Source organism: Canis lupus, chromosome 8 (assembly GCF_048164855.1).
Source record: "Canis lupus baileyi chromosome 8, mCanLup2.hap1, whole genome shotgun sequence".
Taxonomy (NCBI): Eukaryota; Metazoa; Chordata; class Mammalia; order Carnivora; family Canidae; genus Canis; species Canis lupus.
The window spans coordinates 35,270,941-35,293,487 of record NC_132845.1 but is presented as its reverse complement, the minus strand read 5'-3'; the positions used below and the strand labels follow the sequence as shown (position 1 = coordinate 35,293,487).

General features: G+C 38.7%; 1 protein-coding gene across 3 annotated transcripts in view; it reads right to left on the bottom strand.

The window, feature by feature from the left end:
- Positions 1 to 22,547, bottom strand: part of GNAI3 (G protein subunit alpha i3) — a 40,333-nt gene that overhangs the window by 14,170 nt on the left and 3,616 nt on the right. For all 3 annotated transcript variants that reach the window (XM_072834880.1, XM_072834879.1, XM_072834881.1), the window contains exons 2-3: positions 2,937 to 2,979; positions 2,682 to 2,823 (exon numbers count right to left, since the gene is read on the bottom strand). In XM_072834880.1, the coding sequence (XP_072690981.1) occupies positions 2,682 to 2,823; positions 2,937 to 2,979 (185 nt within the window). The remainder of the gene's footprint in view (positions 1 to 2,681; positions 2,824 to 2,936; positions 2,980 to 22,547) is intronic.

Sequence of the window (22,547 nt, the reverse complement as noted above, 5' to 3'; positions counted from 1 at the left end):
ACCCAAAAGTATGCAAAAAACAAGACTAACCATTGTGAACTCCAGTTAATACTGTCAAACTCAAGATCTTCAGCCAAGTAATAGCCCTCCTCTAGAAGCTGCCTTTCTTAATAATAACACTTTATGCCCATCCTTCTCTGAAACTTCATCTAACATCTATATTCCCCTCTTCTCTTTTCAAAGATAAAAATTTTAAATAAAGGAACAAATGACAGAGGAAAGTTGAAAAATTACACAAATTGGCAAACATACTCAATATTGAACATGTCCTTCTATGTCTAATGCTTTAACATGTGAAGACTTTACAGTCCATTCTGAAATTTGAACTATGCTCATACAGCTATTCAAAACCTCAATAAGCATTACATTTTACTAGTGCAATTCTAATTATAAAAACTTTAAAAGAGAGAGAGCTATTGCTACATATTTCTGCTGTCCTGCCTTTGTAAGGACAATTTTGAGCAGAATCACTTTCCCCTTACCACTTACATCTCCTCCACTGACCTACTCTTGCTTCTCCACAATAAACCCTCTTTAGGCCTTTAAGGAGGCCCCTCTTTACAATGAACTTCAAACCTCCACCTTTAAGCAGATATGAAAAAGCAACCTACCCCTCACCTGGCTCTATTCTTGTCCATTCACTCTCTAAACAGCCGTAAGAAACTAGATAAAGAGAAACTTCAAAAAATTACATAGGGTTGCAGATTAGGATGGGTAGATGGTGGAAAACTAAGTGATTCAGGAGGCCTAACAGGAATGAAGGAGATGTTGACCGCATCTGGTGACATAGGAGTGTTAGGACCCAAAGAGGAATGACACTCATTTGATAAAGGGAAGGAACGAAAGGAGAACAGATGCTGTGGTCTGAATGTTTGTGTCCTTCCAAAATTCATATGTTAAATTCCAATGCCCAAAGTCATAGTATTAGATGATGGGGCTTTGGGGAAGTACAACTACAGTCATGAGGGTGGAGGTCCCATGAATGGAATTAGTGCTCTGATAAAAGGGACTCCAGAGAGCTCCTTTCTCCTGCCATGTGAGGACATAGTGAGAAGTCTGCAACTGAAGAGGACCCTCACCAGACTTCCCATCTGACCTCAGACTTCCTGCCTCCCGAAGTGTGCGCAATAAATGACTGTTGTTGATAAGCTACTAAGTCTGTGGTGTTTTGTTACAACAGGACAAAGACAGAAAATGTCAACTGTATTGGTGACAAAGTAGTGTGAGGACCCAAACATTAATAACAACCAATTTGACAAGGGAGAGACAAGAAGGGAGAGGTTCATCAAGAGATATAAAAGAAGACAGTGAAAAATTAAAAAGGAAGGAATGAAGAGAAGACATAAAGAACTGAGATGGAGAAAAAGCCAACAAAGTGAGGGAAAGGACTAAATACAGTAGCATCGACCAGTTATAACGGATCTGGCAAACAAAACAGACACGCAGAGCTGGGTGACAGGAAGGGATAAGAAAAGGGAAGAAAATAATACTGGGGGGGGGGGGGTAGTGGCCAGAGGGAAGAAAAGAAAAGCAGGAGGCAGAGAAGGGACAGAAAGATGTAAGACAAAAATGCATTGTTCATTCTTACATTCACAATCCCATTTTCCCCTCAGATGCTTAGAAAAAGTCTCAGGATGTTATGCTATGACATCTTTTGTTACAAAAACATAAAAGTTGTGCCTCACATATTTCCTTGTCCCCTCTTCTGCTACTCTTCTTTCCAGTCATTTTACAAACTTAGCCCAGCTCCTCTTCCCTTAGGTCCACTTCTAGTATCCCTAATCGAATACCAACCAATTACAACTATCCTTTAGTGATTTTTTCCCATCAACAATTTCTCCACTTATTTACTGAATATTAATTTGCATTTATAATAGCTTGTTAATGGATAAATCAAGAGCAGCTAAGAGTTCCTAAGCTACTTCACGGACACACAGGCTTTGCCTTTCCAGGCAGCCTCCCCAAGTCACCCCCTTTTGTTGTCTATAGCACTCTGAACACAGCTGATGAGTCCTTTAGTTCTAGGAAATCATTCTTAGGATCAGCGTTCTCTCAGTGCAACTAGATATAAAAGATCTCCTGCCTTCATTTTGGCCCTCTTCCCATTGCAGCAAACATCCTAATTCACAAATGAGAACTTCATGGTGCACCACGTATTATGATTCATCAACACAACTTTTGAGTATCTGACATGTGCAAGAATTGTCCTAGGACATGCAATAATCCAATTGTATAGGTTACAGTCCAACATAGTACAGTGATATAGTATTTTTGAATACCTAAAAATTGTACCTAAAATTTTGACTTAGCATTCATGTCCTTCTCAAGTCTGATATTTGCCTTTTATCTTTACGCCACAGAAAGCAGATCTACCTCTTTTAGATTATTTTAATTTACTAGTATTTACTACTTTAATAAAACAGTGCTATAAAGAAGCAAATAAAAAAGATCTGTCACAGAAACCTACAGTATATCCACACAATTACATTTCTTCAATTCTTCTTTCTGGTGGTAATCTAGTATCTCCTAAAACAGATTGCTAATACTTTTCAAATGGGCACACAGTACTTTGCTCCATCTTATCTTGTTGCTTAAATTCATTTCCCTAAAACACGAAGAAAATTTTCCTTAACTGAATCTACTAAAAGAAAGCAAGTGAAGAGGAAATGAGAAACACTTACTGCTCTGGCAGCTTCCCCAAAGTCAATCTTTAGCCGTCCCATGGCTCTTATGATCGCAATGATGGACTGTATAGTATTGCTGTAGACAACTACTTTATATTGTTTACATTCTTCCTCTGAATAGCCATCCTCATGAATGATTCTTTAAAAAGAAAACCACAAATCATTACCACAGACCTAAAAAGAAAAAGATACTATGGGCTTTTGTGCATTACGAGGAACTGTAGTTTTACAAAAGGCCATGTTCCAACTTACTTCATCTGTTTCACAATGGTGCTTTTACCAGATTCTCCAGCACCTGAAAGAAAAGAAAATCAGACTTTGAATTCACCTGTAATCAAACACAAAGTATGAAATCAATGTGAGTGCTAATTCTAGATTAATGGAAACCAAGGTCCCAGGGAAAACTTAAGTGAGGCTATCTAGCAAGAAAAATTACTAAGCTTTGTTATCAGAGTTTTTCACTTTAGCGTAATTCAGCGACCAAATATAATTCCCTAAAAGTAGCCCAGACGCTACTTGATATCATTTGTGTCAAGCAGGCATACTTAAGGAGATATGGCAACATAAACACCTCTAGGAACTCATCCTCTACATGGAATACCATGATACAGAAACTGAACATAGGCAAAAATGAAATTATTTGTTCCTGGCCTATTTGCTTTTATTAATTCCTCTGTCAGTATCTTGTGGATCTGAGGAAATATTCCAAGAGTGATCCATCCTCTCAACCATGTGACTAGAATTCAAAATAGAAGCAGAGGAGGCGTCGTCCCCACTTTTTAACTATATATGCTCTCAGGACCACATTTCCCTTGTCTGTCAACTGGAATCACTTTAGTGGTCACCCATGTCAGATCAGCCCTCTAAGAATTCCTTAACATTTCACTGGCATTTCCTTAGTCAATTCCTTCTCCCACATTACAAGATGCCTATTTCACACCATTTCCTTTCTCTCTCAAACCTTACAAACTCCTTCGCACTTCTGACTTTCACCAGATCATCTTGCCTCTTTTATTGGAAAAATTAAAGCACTCAAAAAATGATCTCATTTTCCCATAACCAAATCTACCAATCTAACTGTACTCCCACTAATATTCTCTACCTTCATCAATGGGTGAAGGGTTCCTGCCAGCATCTAAGACTAATCTTTTCAATTGTGTCCTAAACCCACTGATTTTACCTATTCAAGGTCTTGGCTACTGCCACTATCCATGTCACTCACATATGAAGTTTTCTCTTCCCACTGGGGCACTCCCATCAGTATACAAACCTGTTGCACTTTTTTCCATTTTAAATCAACATATACTCCTACTCCAACCTTTCCTTGACTCCACACATATTCCTCTGCCACTCTAATTTCTCTCTTCCTCCAAGTAGAAAAACCCCTCTAGGTTGTTGATACTCATATTCTCCAGTTCTGTACCTCCAATTCTTCTCCTTAACCCACTCTTATCCACCACTCTAACTGAAACCACTTCTCATGTTTTCCAGCAACTTCCAATTTAACAAGCCCACTGATCAATTCTAGGTCTTTGAGCAGAAATGATCCAATGATGACTTCTCCCCTTGAAATATTTTCTTCACTAGGCAGGCTTCCAGACCCCACATCCTCCTGGTTTGACCCCTATGCTCACTCCTCAGTCTCCTCCCTCCTGTCTCTGAGTCTTAAGGTTTGTACAATTTGAGTACTCCTTCCCTGGGACCTTTTCTCCACCTACATTCATTCCCTAGGTCATCTCATCTAATCTCCTGGTCTTAAACACTATTCATAAACTGATAGTAATAGTTAATACCTAATGTGTACTGTGTGCCAGATGCTGTTCTAAGCACTTTGCTTTTATTAATTCATTTAATCCTCACAATAACCCAGTGAGGCAGACACTTATTACCTCCATTTTATAGATGAGGTAAATGAAACAGAGAGATGCCAAGTTAACTTGTCCACAATTAGTAACTGGCAAAGCTGAAATCTGCATTCACACAGTTTGGCTCCAAAGTTGTTATATACTGCCTGTATGCAAATGATTTCCAAATTTGTATCTCTAACTTTGGCTCCAGAGTCATGCATCTAAACCACCTACCTGATAACTCTCTTTAGATTTCTAACAGTCATCTCAAACTTAAAATGCCCAAAAGTGAGTTACTGTTTCCCCACTGTAAGGGTGGGGAAAACAAAACCTGCTCCACCCTGTTTTCTCATCTCAGTAAATACCAGCACTCACCTAGCTGCTTAGGCCAAAAATGGCAGGTCACAAACAAAATGTGGGTGCCAGTACCAATATATACATCAAATATTAGTAAAACTTAATTTTTAAAAAATAAGTATAAATATAGTTGTAACAGTTTCTTCCTGGATCATCATGAACACACTAAAAACCATAAGCCTAGATTACTATTAAAGCTTCCTGAATGGTCCACTGCTTGAGACCTTGCCTTTCCTACAGCCAGTTTTCCACTAATAGCTGGACTGAATTTTGTGAGATGTAAATCAAATTATTTCACAACTCTGCCCCCAGGTTTGGACTACATAGGTCCACTTATACATGATTATTAAAAAAAAAAAAAAACACAGTACAGTACTATAATATTTTTTCATAAATAGTTTCTTTTCTCTAGCTTACTTAACTGAAAAAATGCAGTATATAATATATATGGCAAAGTATGTGCTAAGTGACTATGTATTTTATCAGTAAGACTTCCAACCAACGGTAGGCTATTAATAGTAAATAGGTTATTAGTAGTTAAATTTTGGGAGGAGTCAAAAAGTTATATGTGGATTTTCAAGTATGTGGGGTGGGAGGGGGTGCTGGCACCCTTAACTCTATACTGTATGTCAACTGTACACTCAAAATAAAAATCCATGGGCAATAAAGGTCAAACATACTCCGGCCCCTGATGCTTACCACTTCCTACCACTTTACCCTCAATTCCTATCATTCTCCACTTCATTCTCTCCACTCTTGTCAGACCAGCTTTCTTGCCTTTTCTTCCAACATATCAAACTGGTTCTCAATGAGCTAGATCCTGACTCATGCTCTTTGCCATTTACTATTCCTTCTGCCTGGAGTAAGTTTTTACAAAATTTTCTTATTCCCTTAGAACAGCCTTCCCTGACTAATCTATTCCATCTTATTCTCTCTCCTCACTCTAGGTTATATTTTCACAAAGCACTTATCACTTCTTCACATTACAGATTTGTTCATTTCCTATCTCACTAAAATATAAACCCCATAAAGGATTATTCATCCCTGTATTCCCAGGGCCTACAACTGGGCGTGTCATAAATTAGCTAGGCAAATAAGTACTGTTGAACAGATACATTACTAATGCTTAGTTAAGCATGATCCCTTACTAAATATTTCTCAACTCTATCAACCAAAGCTGTTAGTTAAAATTCAAATAATTTAAAAATCCAGACAACTACATTTTTACACACTCAAAGAGGACATTTCTATTTGACTTTATTTCTGCACTTATCATCTAATGATAATCAGGAGTAGCACTAAATATTTACATAACACACAAGGAACTTTTAATGATATTGTTTCTCCAGGGGAGCCTGTGTAGCTCACCAGTTAGCTGAGTGGCCGACTCTTAATTTTAGCTCAAGTTCATGATCTCAGGGTCCTGGGACTGAGCCCTGCATCCCGTCAGGCTCTGTGCTCAGCAAGGAGTCTGCTTGAGGATTCTCTCCCTCTTCCTCTATCCCATCCTGCCACTGTCCCCCCAATCTCCTCACTTGCCTGCCTGTCTGCCTGCTTTCTCTCAAATAAACCTTCAAAACAAGAAGTGCTTTCTCCCATGCATATCTACAAAAAAAAAAAAAACCTTTTTTTATTCTGAAGGAAAGAATACAGAAATATAATACTAGCTTAAGTACTAGTTTAAAACAGAATTCCCAGATGATTCCATGTTAGCACCAGTTACTAAATTAACCAGGAAAAGCAAAGATTAATGAAGTAATGTGCACCATTCTTCTACATATTGCAAACAGGATTTCTACCACTTACATTGGACTAAATGAAATAATCAACGAGTCCATTATCCTCAGAATCAATTTCTACTCATCTCATCAAGTTCCATCCTATGAAGGTGATTTCAAAGGAGTATGTTGCCCTGTGTCTCTCAAGTTTTTTCAAGGTTCCCTGATAAGATGTCCTTCTCTTTATTTTCAACTACATCTATTTACCCAAGGTTTTACTAAGCATCCAGTTCCTCTCCTTACAAGCACCTCTTACGGACTACAGAACTAAATACAAATATAAGATTTATCTTATTAAGTGTTCCAGGGCATTGTACAGAAATAAAGAATGAAAAAAAGAAAAAAGAAAAAAGAAATAAAGAATTGGAAAAAAAAAAAAAAAAGAACTGCTTTATACCAAAAGTCTTTGACCCATTCAGCTTCCAGATCAGAAGAAAAGTGCCACCATCTTACCTTTCTTCCAAGTACGAAATCTAAGAATCATCTGGAACCCACTCACTCTTCTCTCCTTACATTAAGCTGTAACAAAATCTTTCTTCTTATTCTTTTCTCAAAGTAATCCTTTCTATTCCTCAAATGGCTGATGTTGTGCCTACTGTATGTTACTGCTGTAATTTTCTCAACTTATAGCTCAAAGCCCCTCTTCTTTCTTATCATTTCTAAATGGCACTAATAATTCTCTACCATTTTCTATAATCTTTTCTTATTAGGTCTGAATTCTTCATTTTTACTTCAATCCTATGTTTCATCTCCCACCCCCAATATATGTGATGTTTGGAACTTCCTAGTTTTGTTTACATCTTCTAAACTATCTTCCTTCAAAATTTATCACAAATTTAAGGAGAGATTCATTTGTCCATCTTCAATCTACCAGGGTAATAATACTAAGGAAACAAATAATGTAATGGATATAAAGGAATTGCAAAGAAACAACCTATGGTTAGGAGAGGAAGAAACTGAAGGTGACTCTAGGCAGGAGGGAAGGAAATGGGTGGGGGATAGGATTTTGAGAGGAAAAAAGTCTGAAAGTTCCCAACAACAGGAGGGGATGGAATCATCCCTAAAACAATATACATCTAAAGGATGTCTTATATAAAGAGGAAGAAAGGACTAAAGGGAAGCCACAGAGATTTTTGAGAGAAAAAGGAGAGAAAGAGCCAAGGCAGGCAATCTGCAGAGGATAAACAGGTAGAATTAATTTTGAAAATCTCTTATTAACAATCAAATAAAATGAGTAAGAAGTATGTGTGGCAGTTAAGTTTGATCAACCAACAAGGTCAGATGAAAAGTAATTCACCAGCACATACTCTACTGTAAAATCAGTATATTTACCTAAAAACATCCTAAGTTTTATTTTTAAGGAGCTCCTGGAAAGCAGGCACCATCACATGTTCCCTCTATTTCTTCCCATAACATATACTATATTATGGGTATGTAAAACGAGAGATGATGATAACGTCTTTGCAAAATTTTTATAGGCCAGTGAATTGGTAATCAAATAATTATCATGAGTAAACACATTCAACTCACACGATTTTAAGAATTAACTCTAAAAGATGGCTGATACTCAAAAACATTGTATCATCCAATAGTCTTCTCTTTTCTTTCACTTTGATTAAAAGAAAACTTAAAGCCAGTCTAAGGAAGTACATTATACCTGCGCCTTCAGGTACAATGAATTTCCTTATCTGCAAAAACAAGGGTCAACAGGAGATGCTTAGAACAATAGCTGGCATATAGTAGATATTCAATAAATGTTAACCAGCTGGCTATTATTTGGGAATGCTGTTTTCACTGTTTGGAATACCAACAAGTCATGTTAGGTCCCCCAAAGTTGGGGTACCTGGATGGCTCAGTGGTTGAGCATCTGCCTGAAGCTCAGGTCATGGTCCCTGGGATCAAGTCCCCCATCCAGCTCCCCACAGGGAGCCTGCTTCTCCCTCTGCCTGTGTCTCTACCTCTCTGTGTCTCTCATGAATAAATTTTTTTTAAATCTTTTTTTTTTTCCTAAATCTCTTTTTTTTTTAATTTTATTTATTATTTATGATAGTCACACAGAGAGAGAGAGAGAGAGGCAGAGACACAGGCAGAGGGAGAAGCAGGCTCCATGCACCGGGAGCCCGACGTGGGATTCGATCCCGGGTCTCCAGGATCACGCCCTGGGCCAAAGGCAGGCGCCAAACCGCTGCGCCACCCAGGGATCCCAATTTTTTTAAAATCTTAAAAAAAAGAAAAAGTCCCAAAAAGTTTAATAAAAACTCTTTGGATATTGATGTTGGTTCAAAATCCCAGCAGAAATGGTATAAATACTTATCAGCTAGTTCACAATAACAAAAATCTAGATGGAGTCTGGATTCACACACTAAAACAGCAACTTAGAACCTAAATGCCACAGCAAACTATGTCAAAGCATTAATCATTTTTTCCACCCCACCATGAGGAACAAAAACACTCTCTTCCTCAAATATATTTTCAGCCCCTAGATACTCCTAACTACCTCCTCTCCCACACTTCTCACCCATCTGTACGTTCCTTGAATGTTCTTCAAAGGTTTTTGTACCACTATCATGTATACTAGCAGTTATTCCAGTAGCAACTGAAACGTCTCCTTTTCCTTTTAAATACTAATTTCTGTGGAGAAATCTTGAAACTTGTAAAAGTGCACATTATAACTAGGACAAAGCCCTCTTTCTAGAGGTCTGCATAACTTAAGTCCCAGTTTAGCACTATTTTTAGATAATGCTCTAGCCAGGGTTAGACCAAAACACTCTTCTTGGTCTTTCTACAGCCCATCCTTCTCCCCCCACCCCTTCTCAGACACTTGGGCACATATGACTAAAACAGGCATAGACAGCCTTCCTCTCACAGCAGGTTAAAAGTTTGATCAGCATATATATTTGATTTTTCTAACTTCACTTAAAAAGATTTTCTTAGTTAATGATACCATATAGTAATAAATTCAATGGAAGAGTAGATTTTATTCCTAGCTTTACCATGACTAGCTGTGTGACTTGGGCAAGTCACCTAACTTCACAATGCCAACCCCCTAAATATAAAATATGAAAGACTTTGGCCTAGATGTGCTCTTTAACATCTCAGTTGCTAACATTCTATGACTACAATTATAAGGCTAAAAGCAGATTAAATCTCTACTCCTGACACACAGAGGCTTCAAATCAAACCATGAATCCGTATCTTCCTACTAACCCATTCATTCAAAATAGCTACCATAATATAATGACCAGCATGCTCTCCAATCATGCACTCCTGATCAACACAGAGAAGACAAAGAAGTAAAGAGTACCACACTGTAAGGAAGTAAGAGTTGTCAGGAAGCCAACCTTCTATATTCATGCTTGAGGGTATTCTATAATTACACAGTCTCAAACTAACAGAACATTCAAGTTAGATTGCTATTTTTTTTTTTTTTTTTTTTTTTAATTTATTTATGATAGGCACACAGTGAGAGAGAGAGAGGCAGACACACACACAGGCAGAGGGAGAAGCAGGCTCCATGCACCGGGAGCCCGATGTGGGATTCGATCCCGGGTCTCCAAGATCGTGCCCTGGGCCAAAGGCAGGCGCCAAACCGCTGCGCCACCCAGGGATCCCTAGATTGCTATTTTTAAGAAAAAATGTATCTCTAACAAAAGGTCACAGCAGCACAGTTTATGCTATTTCCAATAATAAGCTTATCTATTGCTCCTATTGATTTGTTTACTGACAGGCATAACTAACAGAGTAAAAATTCAGATTAAAGTTAAAATGACATTTCAAAAAAAAAAAATGACATTTCATTCAAAATGCTTTTCAAAGTACCAGACTTAATACAAAACCAGTTGCTCCCTAATTCAGTAAAAGAAAAGGTTAGCAGAATTATAGATGTGAAACACATATGGAGCAAATTAAAATTGTTATTAAAAAAAAAAGTCTCTTGTATGTATCTGGAACCGCTAGACACAAATACAAATAAGGAATGTGTGGTCTAATGATGATGTTAGATCTATTTTATGTGTGAAATTATCAAGTTTCCATAGCCTAAAATATCAGAACAATTGCTTCACCCAGCCCACTGCCTCTTTAAGCATGCCAAGTCTCTACATATGAACATCCTTGAAAACCTTATTTAACTCAAACATCAACTTCTTGCTGAAGCCTTCTTCATTTCCTCTCAGCGGAGATATTACTGCCACTCTGATGGCTAATACAGATTCTTCCCTTTCAGCCTAAATCCTAGAGATTAATTTCCAAAACTAAGTCCCAAATTGTCCTTCCCAGGCTCTTTTTATCTCTAGCCAGGTGTGGCTACTCTAAAAAGAACTTATTTGACTGTCTTCCAGATCCTAATCTTGCTTTACATAAACTGCTAACTGGTTTTCTTGATTTTGATTAAAATGGTAATGAAACTCTTTCTAGTATGATCTGAAAACCCTTCCACATCTGTGTACTTCTCCCTCAAGGGCATCCTGACAAGACTCAACTTGGCCCTATAGTTTAGTGTCAAACACCATCACACTAATACTTAGTCAAATTACTGTAATTACTTGGGTTTATACCTGTTTAGGACTCCATTAGTCCTAAACTCAAAAAAGCACACTCCTCGAAAGCACAAAACAGTGCCTTCTTTTTGTGTTTCTACTACCCCCACCCCCCGCCATATCTAGGACAGAGTGCCAAGCACATAATAACTGTGGGATGAATGATTTGAGTTTCTATGAGATTCAGTAGTTGCCTAATCACATTTTGTAAATGCCAGCTGCAATGAATGGAATTTTCAATGTGGGCAGTTAATAGATTTCCATTCCTCTGCTATCTTTACTCAGCCCCACATCCATTCCTGGCTAGGCCTTCAGCTCTCAACCCACAACCATACCTGTAAATTTGGACTCATTCACAAGTCTCCTATTCACCTTATTCCCCTCTAAACCTCTCAAACCCTGTCACAGCTCCCATGCAATTGCACCCACCACCTACTTCAGTGAAATAAACTACAAATTTGTCCTGAACATCCTGTATCCTAAAAGAGTACATGAAACATAATGAGTACTCAAATACCTGTTCAGTGAATGAATAAATGAATGAATATATTAAAGGTAAAAGATGGCAGTTAGTTGTGATTGACAGATTATGGGTCTCTTCTGTGAAAGAGTTTTCTTCTTTGGGGGGAGGAGCGGAGCAGGGGAGAGGAAGAGAGAGATCTCAAGCAGGCTACAGGCCATGTGGAGCCTGACTTGGGGCTGAATCTTACAATCTTGGTATCATGACCTGAGCCAAAACCAAGAGTTGGATGCTTAACCGACTAAGCCAATCAGATGCCCCTGAAAAAGATTTTTCTAGGAAGCAATCACATACCAACAACCAAAAAGGCTTAAGACACATATAACAAGTTTTTGATAAAACTTTGCTGATATACAGGTGCCTAGGTGGCTCAGTCAGTTAAGAGTCTGACTTTAGGGCAGCCCTGGTGGCACAGCGGTTTAGCACCGCCTGCAGCCCAGGGCATGATCCTGGAGACCCTGGATCAAGTCCCACGTCAGGCTCTCTGCATGGTGCCGGCTTCTCCCTCTGCCTGTGTCTCTGCCTCTCTCTCTCTCTGTGTGTCTCTATGAATAAATAAATAAAAAATATTAAAAAAAAAAAGACTGACTTTAGCTCATGCCATGATCTTGGGGGTCTGTGCTTAGAGGGGAGTCAGCGTCTCCCTCTGCCCCTCCCCCAGCTAGTGCTCTCACTCTCGCTGTCTCCCCTTCTCTAATAAATAAACAGAATCTTAAAAAATTATATTACACTGATACATTAAAATAATTAACTGATATATTAACTGTTTATATTAGACATAATTTCAGAATATATGTCTGCCCATAACCTCTAGAGAAATCCCTACTTCCTTTCCTCAGGGCAACTGCCTACTGAGCCACGCCCCTCTCTGTGATTGGATCAGGATACCTGACACAGGAATCACCCAGTCACAGGCTGACAGGGCCTACACCCTGTGTGACCTAGCTCCAAAAGATGGGTAAAAACATGCAGATTATCGAGGAATCTCCACTAGAAGATACAGAAAAAGTCTTAATAATTACAAGATCAAAATGTTTTAAATCCTAGATTAAGAGGGGGAGGGGGGAAGAGCAACTCACTTAGCCTCCTCCAAATGTTATCACTTGAGAATATGAAAAAGGTAACTTGAGTGTTGCTAAAGATCATGTGTACTCTTCTGGCAACTGGCCAATTAAGAGGGAGAAGCAGGGTTTCTTCTTCACCTTTGTGGAATATAAAAAGAATGCTTAAGGGAGCAGTCATTTGTGAGCAAGGAGGGAGATTATCCTCTGGGGGCCTCAATGTTCTAATTTTGGCCCCTGGTAAGTTTGCTTTTATGTCTTCAAAAGCAGGGCAACAAATAGCCATTTTGATGCTAACACTAAATTATATAGTATGTACATAGAACATGACTGAACACTATTTTTGCAAAGATGTGTTTCTTTCTAGCTCTGCCTCAAAATTTTCTTGTGAGACAGAAATGTAAAATACTCAGTTTTAACCCATACAAATAAATTTTTATATGCAACGGAGATGTCCTCCAAAGGTAACTGTAATGTTACATCCATTCACCAAAATCCATATATCCCCAAATTTTACACTTAAAGATGTTAGAAACAGGGCAGTCCCGGTGGCCCAGCGGTTTAGTGCCGCCTTCAGCCTGGGGTGTGATCCTGGAGACCCAGGATCGAGTCCTGCGTCGGGCTCTCTGCATGGAGCCTGCTTCTCCCTCTGCCTGTGCCTCTGCCTCTCTCTTTCTCTGTGTCTGTCATGAATAAATAAAATCTTAAAAAAAAAAAAGTTAAAATCATATCCCTAAGTCTCCCAAACACTGATGGCAGCACATAGCACTTTTCCACAGGTCTATTTAATTAAATGCAAATACCACATTTTGAAAATTCACAAATAGCAAAACATTATAAATTGAGTTGCCAGATCATAAGGATACCTACAATTTCAACTTCCCTTACCTTAGATATTCATCAATGCTGTAAGTCAAAACCCAGAAAGTTTGGGGTTCATACCTATATTTACTTTTACTAACCTTTTGTGACAGCATAAATTAGTATAGCAACTTAAAAAAGGCAGTTAAATACGAGGGAGGAGAATACAAAGTCCCCAGATGATTTCCCCCAAATTATATCTATATTTATCTCTGTCTGTAAACTAAAATAGGGCTGAAAAGACAGCTACTAAAAATTCAAATCAACACTCTCCAAATCCCGTGCACACCTTTCCAGCCTTATCTCCCACAGTCCTCCTATACCAACTCTTCATTTTAGGCCAATCTATTTGTTCATATTCCTGAGCCTTTATTCCCTGCCTGGATGCACTTTCTTTGTCTTTGTCTTAAGAGTTCTATTTATCCTTCAAGGTCCATCTCAAATGTTGTCTTCTCTGGGAAGACTTCCTGAGGTATTTCTTTCTCCTCCTCAAATTGGCTACTCCTGTAACCACATTCCACATACATTAGAATGCACCAATATTGTGCAGTGTTGACAAATATACCATAGCTATGTAAGATGTCAACACTAAGGGAAACCAGGTGAAGACTATACAGATACTCTATGTACTATCTCTGCAACTTTCTTATAAATGTGAAATTATTACAAAATAAAAAGCTTATCAAAAAACCTTGTAGGGGCACCTAGGTGGCTCAGGTCGTTAAAAGTCTGCCTTCGGCTCAGGTCATGATCCTGGGGTCCTTGGTTCAAGCCCTTTATCAGGTTCCCAGCTCAGCAAGGAGCCTGCTTCTCCCTCTCCCTCTGATGCTCCCCCTACTTGTACTCTCTTGTGCTGTCAAATAAATAAAATCTTTAAAAACAAAACATACGGGATCCCTGGGTGGCTCAGCGGGTTAGCGCCTGCCTTCAGCCCAGGGTGTGATCCTGGAGTCCCGGGATCGAGTCCCACGTCGGGCTCCCTGCATGGAGCCTGCTTCTCCCTCTGCCTGTGACTCTGCCTCTCTCTCTCTCTGTGTCTCTCATAAATAAATAAATCTCAAAACACACACACACACACACACACACACACACAAACTTGTAGGTAGTCTAGAAAAACTCAAAAAACTACAAATACTGAAGAGGATGTAAATTTTAGTTATAACCATAACAACAAAAATGCAAGGATAAGAAACATACTTCTCAGGGTGGCTGTGGCTCAGTTCCTTAAGCATCTGCCTCAGGCTCAGGTCATGATCCCAGATCCCTGGGATGGAGTCCCGCATGGAGCTCCCTGCTCAGTGGGGACTCTACTTCTCCCTCTCCCTCTGCCCCTCCCCCCACTTGTGTGCTCTCACTCACTCTCTCAAATAAATAAAATCATAAAAAAAAAAAAAGAAAAAAGAAATATACTTCTCCTCTGAGAAGTTGAGGAAGAGGGGTACCTGGGTGGCTCAGTTGGTTAAATGTCTGCCTTCAGCTCAAGTTATGATCCCAGAATCCTAGGATCAAGCCCCATACAGCGTGTCCTTGCTCAGCAGGGAGTCTGTTTTTCCCTCTGCTCTCCCTCAACTTTTGTTCTCTCTCTCAAATAAATAAATAAAATCTTAAAGAAAAAAAGGAACAGAGGAATGAAGGAAATTAGTTTTTAACAACCTGAAATGAACCAAAATATGTAAGTAATGCTGAAAAATGGTGAGAGAAATTTATGTTATTAAACTGAAGAATTCGGGATCCCTGGGTGGCGCAGCGGTTTGGCGCTTGCCCTTGACCCAGGATCGAATCCCACATCGGGCTCCCGGTGCATGGAGCCTGCTTCTCCCTCTGCCTGTGTCTCTGCCTCTCTCTCTCTGTGTGACTATCATAAATAAATAAATAAATAATTTAAAAAAAAAGTTTAAACTGAAGAATTCAATTTCTATTTTCAAAAATAGAGAACACTGAAATAACTTCCATGGAAAGTTTAAAACTGCATTATCCTAACACATACATCAGAACTACATTACATGTGTAAATCATGGTAGTGATTTTATCATTACATCAAACAGAACCTGGTTTGTTTGTTTGTTTGTTTTTTAAGATTTTATTTATTCATGACAGAGAGAGAGGCAGAGACACAGGCAGAGGGAGAAGCAGGCTTCCTGCATGGAGCCCAACATGGGACTCAATCCTGGGTCTCCAGGATCAGGCCCGGGGCCGAAGGCGGCACTAAACCGTTGAGCCACCGGGCAGCCCCCAAACCCTGTGTTGAAGTTACCAATTCTGATGTTCTAACTTCAGGAAATAGAGGGGAAAATGTTCTATCAGAAGTATGTCACTGTAAAACAATCCTATAATTTACAGTAATCTGTAATATGTAATTTCCAAGGTCCTAGGCAAAATCCATTTCCATACAACATTCTCCATTTAATAAAAAAGTATAAAAAATAGGGATATCAATACATGACTAAAACAAATCCAGATACAGTGTACCATTTCCATAATAAGCTCTTAGAGTTCTTTTTTTTTTTTTTTAAGATTTTATTTATTCATTCCTGAGACACAGAGAGAGAGAGAGGCAGACGCACAGGGAGAGGGAGAAGCAGGCTCCATGCAGGGAGCCCGATGTGGGACTCGATCCTGGGACTCCAGGATCATGCCCTGGGCCGAAGGCAGGAGCTAAACCGCTGAGCCATCCAGGGATCCCTAATAGTTGGATTTTAAAATTAAAATAGTATTCCATTAAACTCTAATAGCTTGGGCAGCCCGGGTGGCTCAGCGGTTTAGCTCCTGCCTTCAGCCCAGGGCATGATCCTGGAGTCCCGGGATCGAGTCCCACATCGGGCTCCCTGCATGGAGCCTGCTTCTCCCTCTCCCTGTGTCTCTGCCTCTCTCTCTCTCTCTCTCTCTGTGTGTGTGTGTGTGTCTCTGGAATGAATGAATAAAATCTTTAAAAAAATAAAATAAAATCCAACTATTACAGGAAATTATAAAATGACAAGAATCAAACTACCTTGCTAATTAATTTTAAAGAAGTCTTATTTATATGGTCCCCATATCACCAGAGTAATAACTATAAACAGCAGGCCACATAAACAAAAACAAGAGAGGAGCGCCTGGGTGGCTCAGTTGGTTAAGTATCTGCCTTTGGCTCAGGTCAAGATCTTGGGATCCTAGGATCAAGCCCCACATAGGGCTCCCTGTTCAGTGCAGAGGCTGCTTCTCTCTCCCCCTCTCCCCCACCCCCTGCTGTGCTCTAATAAATGAATATAATCTTAAAAAACAACAACAAAAAACAAAGTCACAAGATACAAGCACAATTTAAACACAAGAGTATGTTTTAATCATGATGAGACACACCTGACTAGACAGCTGTAGATTTAAACAAGCAACTAGAAAAAAATTTAGATTATCTACTTCAACAAAAATTTTTCAAGGTGTAAAACATTAACAATTACCAAAAAAACTCAGTCTTTTTATACAAATATTAAAAACATTTACCCATTGTGAATTAGACTTGGTGACAAAAAAAAAAAGACTTGGTGACAAAAAGAAGCCCATAACAGCAAAACAGTAATGGAACAATGAACATACTAATGTCTTCAATAGCCCTTAACAAATCTTAGACTTTTAAGTATCTTCCAAGTCCAACTTGAAAAATCAAAGGAAATCCACTAAAGACTATACCCTCTTGAAACTTGTTTCTAAGATTACCAGGCCGTTATTCAGGTACAAGTCAAACAAATTTGGTCATTCTAGTTCTTCTTATTCATTTGTTACAACTTACTAAATATCAAGACATGAAAAATAGGGAGAGCACTGTATCAAAACTGGGACAATTAAACAGTGCTCCAAAGACAATGTTATTCAGCTCAAGCAGCTTGAATTACAGATATGACACAGATGATTGCTAAGCAGGTAACAGAATAGCCTGGAGAGATAAAGGTTTAAAGATAAACTCTAACTTGCTAAACACTGAAAAAGAATTTTACTAAAATGAAGACAGTTGAAAATCAAACACTACAACAGTTTCTTTTCTTTTTATTCTCTTGAACATTTACATTATGGGCACTTTACAAATTTATGTCTTTCAAGCCTTTTAACTATCTTCCTAAACAGTTTTATTACATTACACTAATTTCAGCCAAACTAAAGAATAAGAGAAATAACAACACAAAAGCAGCCCTCTTTATAAACCCTGCTAAAATATTTCATCTGGTTGATAATATTAACATCATAGACAAGAGACCCCTGAAATCAGACTTCATTGTACAGATACACAAAAAATGAAGCTCAGAGATTAGAACAAATCCCCCAAGTTTCAGCATCTTTGCTCTTTAATCCTATACTACATGGGATCTCCTATTTACGAATTAAGTTACCAGTTCAAAGAACTGTCTTTCATTAGTGCTAGTCTACTACATTCTTTGACTAGAAAACAAGTTTTTTGTTGTTGTTGCTTTTTTTTTGTTTTGAGTTTTTTTTTTTTTTTAAGATTGTTTATTTATTCATGAGAGACAGAGAGGCAGAGACATAAGCAGAGGGAGAAGCAGGCTCCATGCAAGGAGCCTGATGGGGGACTCGATCCTGGGATTCCAGGATTGTACCCTGGGCCGAAGGGAGGAGCTAAACCGCTGAGCCACCCAGGAATCCCAGAAAACAAGTTTTAAAACAAACTTCAGTTACCTGAACAAATTTAGTATCCACTGCTCTAAATAATTCTTATAAGACCCATATTTTGGGGGATCCCTGGGTGGCTCAGCGGTTTAGCGCCGCCTTCAGCCCAGGGCGTGATCCTGGAGACCTGAGATCGAGTCCTGCCTCGGGCTCCCTGCATGGAGCCTGCTTCTCCATCTGTCTCTGCCTCTCTCTCTCTCTGTGTCTCTATGAATAAATAAAATCTTAAAAGAAAAAAAAAAAGACCCATATTTTTATTCTTTGGTCTTTACTGCTAATATTCTAGTTCCTGAGGACTTAAAACATCTTTTCCTCCCCACCTTCCCTGACAAGCCCATTCCCCAATAAAATAAAACTAAGCTAAACTAAGCTAACTAAATATAAGACAGAACATGGACAGCCGTAGGAATAATTAAAAGGTCACATGCTGGGCAGCCCAGGTGGCTCAGTGGTTTAGCGCCACCTTCAGCCCAGGGCCTGATCCTGGAGACCCGGGATCGAGTCCCATGTCAGGTTCCCTGCATGGAGTCTGCTTGTGTGTCTCTGCTGCTCTCTCTCTCTGTCTCATGAATAAATAAATAAAAATAAAAAAAAAAAAGGTCACATGCTTGTCAAATCTATTAATTACGAAGACCCTATTCTATGGTCATCTCTGTACTTCAGAATTAGCATACTTAGGGAAAATCGCAATATTGTAATTCCTGAAAAGGACCATATTTTCAGACTAAACAAGTAATGACATATATACATTTAAGAACAAAGAACAGTTAAGTGCAAATAAAAAACAAATCTATCTTTGAACTGTGACTTATTTTTTATGCCAGTTCATTTTCCCCCCAGACACAAGATGCATCTTCACAAGAAATCTAATAACTGCTTATGAATCTTCTGCCAAATAAATGGCAAACCTTAAAGAATATCATCCTATAAGAATTTAATTTAATCAATATAATAACAGTATTATTGTTATTACTAAGGCAAAATGAAAGCAATAGATTATAGGTATTATAAAAAAATCAAATTAAGAAGCTAGTATGGGCTAAATTAAAGGAAAAGTTAGGTATTATAACTCTAATTATCAAAAACTCTTATTTTTTTTTTAATTTTTATTTATTTATGATAGTCACAGAGAGAGAGAGAGAGAGGCAGAGACATAGGCAGAGGGAGAAGCAGGCTCCATGCACCGGGAGCCCAACATGGGATTCGATCCCGGGTCTCCAGGATCGCGCCCTGGGCCAAAGGCAGGCGCTAAACCACTGCGCCACCCCAGGGATCCCAAAAACTCTTATTTTCAATAATAAGCATATTCAGCCGGTAAATACTGATATTTATATATGAGTAATAAATTGTATAAGATTTTTTTTTTTAAGATTTTATTTATTCATTCATAGAGACAGAGAGAGGCAGAGACACAGGCAGAGGGAGAAGCAGGTTCCATGCAGGGAGCCCGACACAGGACCCGATCCCGGGTCTCAATCCCAGGTCTCCAGGACCACACCCCGGGCTGCAGGCGGTGCCAAACCGCTGCGCCATCAGAGCTACCCAAATAGTATAAGGTTTAAGTGAATTAGAGGATTCCAATCCTCTGCATGCAACTTAATTTTTGCCATACCACCACCACAAAATCCTAAAGAACAAAGCGTTAAAATTATTTTGTATAATAATGTTTTCTCAAGATCTCCTAAGGGGAATTATCAAGAAATAAAAATCTAAATATAGGGATCCCTATATCCCTATATAGATGTGGCGCAGCGGTTTGGCGCCTGCCTTTGGCCCAGGGCGCAATCCTGGAGACCCGGGATCGAATCCCACGTCGGGCTCCCGGTGCATGGAGCCTGCTTCTCCCTCTGCCTGTGTCTCTGCCTTTCTCTCTCTCTCTCTGTGAGACTATCATAAATAAATAAAAATTAAAAAAAAAATCTAAATATAGCACAGGAGTAAATCAATAACTTATAAAATTAAATTATAATATTTAATTCCTTGAGAATCTCTGAAAAGAATATATTATTTTATTTTTAAAGATTTTATTTATTTAAAAAAAAAAGATTTTATTTATTTGAGAGAGAAAGTATGAGTACACCTGCAAGCAGGAGGAAAGGAAAACACAGGCTCCCCGCTGAGCAGGCAGCCTGACATGGGGTTCCTCCACCCAAGGACCTTGAGATCATGACCTGAGCCTAAGGTAGATGCTTAATTGAGCTGCCCAGGATCCCCAAGAATATACTATTTTAAAAAATCAAATTACTGGTCAGCCCGGGTGGCTCAGCGGTTTAGCACCACCTTCGGCCCAGGGCATGATCCTGGAGACCGGGGATTGAGTCCCACGTTGGGCTCCATGCATGGAGCCTGCTTCTCCCTCTGCCGGTGTCTGCCTCTGTCTCTCTGTGTCTCTCATGAATAAATAAAGTCTTTAAAAAAAAATCAAATTACCTGTCTGAAACACCCTTGAAAAAAGTAGCTAAATGATAAGCTTTCACAGACATTATCATAATAAAAGAAATTACCAATACTGAATACTTGTTTGCTAAGCATTTTACATGTATTTTCTTATTGCAATATTATAAAATAAGCATCATCATGCCCACCTTATATATATGAAAAATTAAGATTCACTGGCTTAGTTATATGCTCTGGGTCTCACAGCTAGTAAGTGAAAGGGAACTGAATCTAGTTCTATGAGACTCTGAAAGCAGTGCTCTTATCCATTCATTAAACCAATGCTTCCCAATTTCTGTCACATGATGGCCACACTGAAAAATGATATTTGTAAGGCTTACTAAGGGAAGCTGGCAGGCTTGGTAAAAATAATATATATTTTCTTTATATCACAAAATTATGACATGAAAATAAGATACAAAGTATTGCAGATGATATTAAATACTAACTGGCATAAACCTTCCTAATAAAATATTTTCAACTACCATCTTCCCAAAGTTTAAAGAAATCGTACTAAAAGTGTTCAAATATCATTTCAACTGTTGCAAAATTTTGAAAAGTTATGAAAATGATTTAAAATCTCAAAAATATAGGGGTGCCTGGGTGGCTCAGTCAGTAAGCACCTGCCTTCAGCTTGTATCACAATCCCAGCGTCCTGGGATGGAACCCCTGCACCGACATCAGGCTCCCTGCTCAGTAAGGAGCCTGCTTCTCCCTCTCCCTCTGCAGCAACCCCTGCTTACGCTCTCTTGCTCTCTCTCAAATAAATAAATAAAAATCTTTAAAAAATAATAAAATTTCAAAACTACAAAAAAAATTTACAAACAGCATACTTGTATGCCATCCTATGCACTGCATTCTGGTTGGGAAGCTTTGCAATAATATAACTTTGTCTTTCCACCTACTATTGTGACTAAACATTACTTTGGCATTTTCAAGATCTTCTCAAAAACATACCTAAAGGAAATTCAAACCAAAGGTAATCAAAAAATTGTAACACATAAGTATTCCTTAACTAATTTATTTTTTTTAATGATTTTATTTATTTATTCATGAGAGAGAGAAAGGGGGGGGGGCAGAGACACAGGCAGAGGGAGAAGCAGGCTCCACGCAGGGAGCCCCATGCGGGACTCGATCCTGGGTCTCCAGGATCCCGCCCTGGGCTGAAGGCAGCGCTAAACCACTGAGCCACCAGGGCTGCCCTCCTTAACTAATTTAATTAGAATTTGAAACACTCTGACTTCATAGTCCACCTTGTTAATCACTATACTAAACTGCATCTCTCCAAAAGAGAAAATACAATACACCTATTGTGTGCCAGGAGAGACAAAGGTAACCAAATACATCCCAACTTAGACAAGTTGGTTAGTTCACAGAGATGAAGTAAAAACTTGCATGTACATCAAAGGACGTATTCTATAGCAAAAAAAAAGGTTATCTGTATATTGTGATGAGTGTGTTCTGCTTACTGAAAATAAGGGGTAACTTTAACTTCTGTGCATTATGATATGGTTCAAGCAAGAGCATCTGTGTTTGCAACTATTTATATTTGTTGACTTGCTCAAGAATATTAAAAAATCTTACTTAAAACAATGAAATTGATAAAAATTAAAAGCAAATGTCTTAGTACTTTGATTTTTACTTACTGTTTTTGAAGTTCGCTAAGTCATGTGTTTAATTTTGTTTTTAATTAAATGCACTATTTATAAAATCCCAAATAAAGATTTTTTTCCAGACATTTGCTTGCCTAAATTCTCCCTGCCAAATCCTGCCATTTGGAAGAAAACCTCACAGTTTACAACTGTACTACAA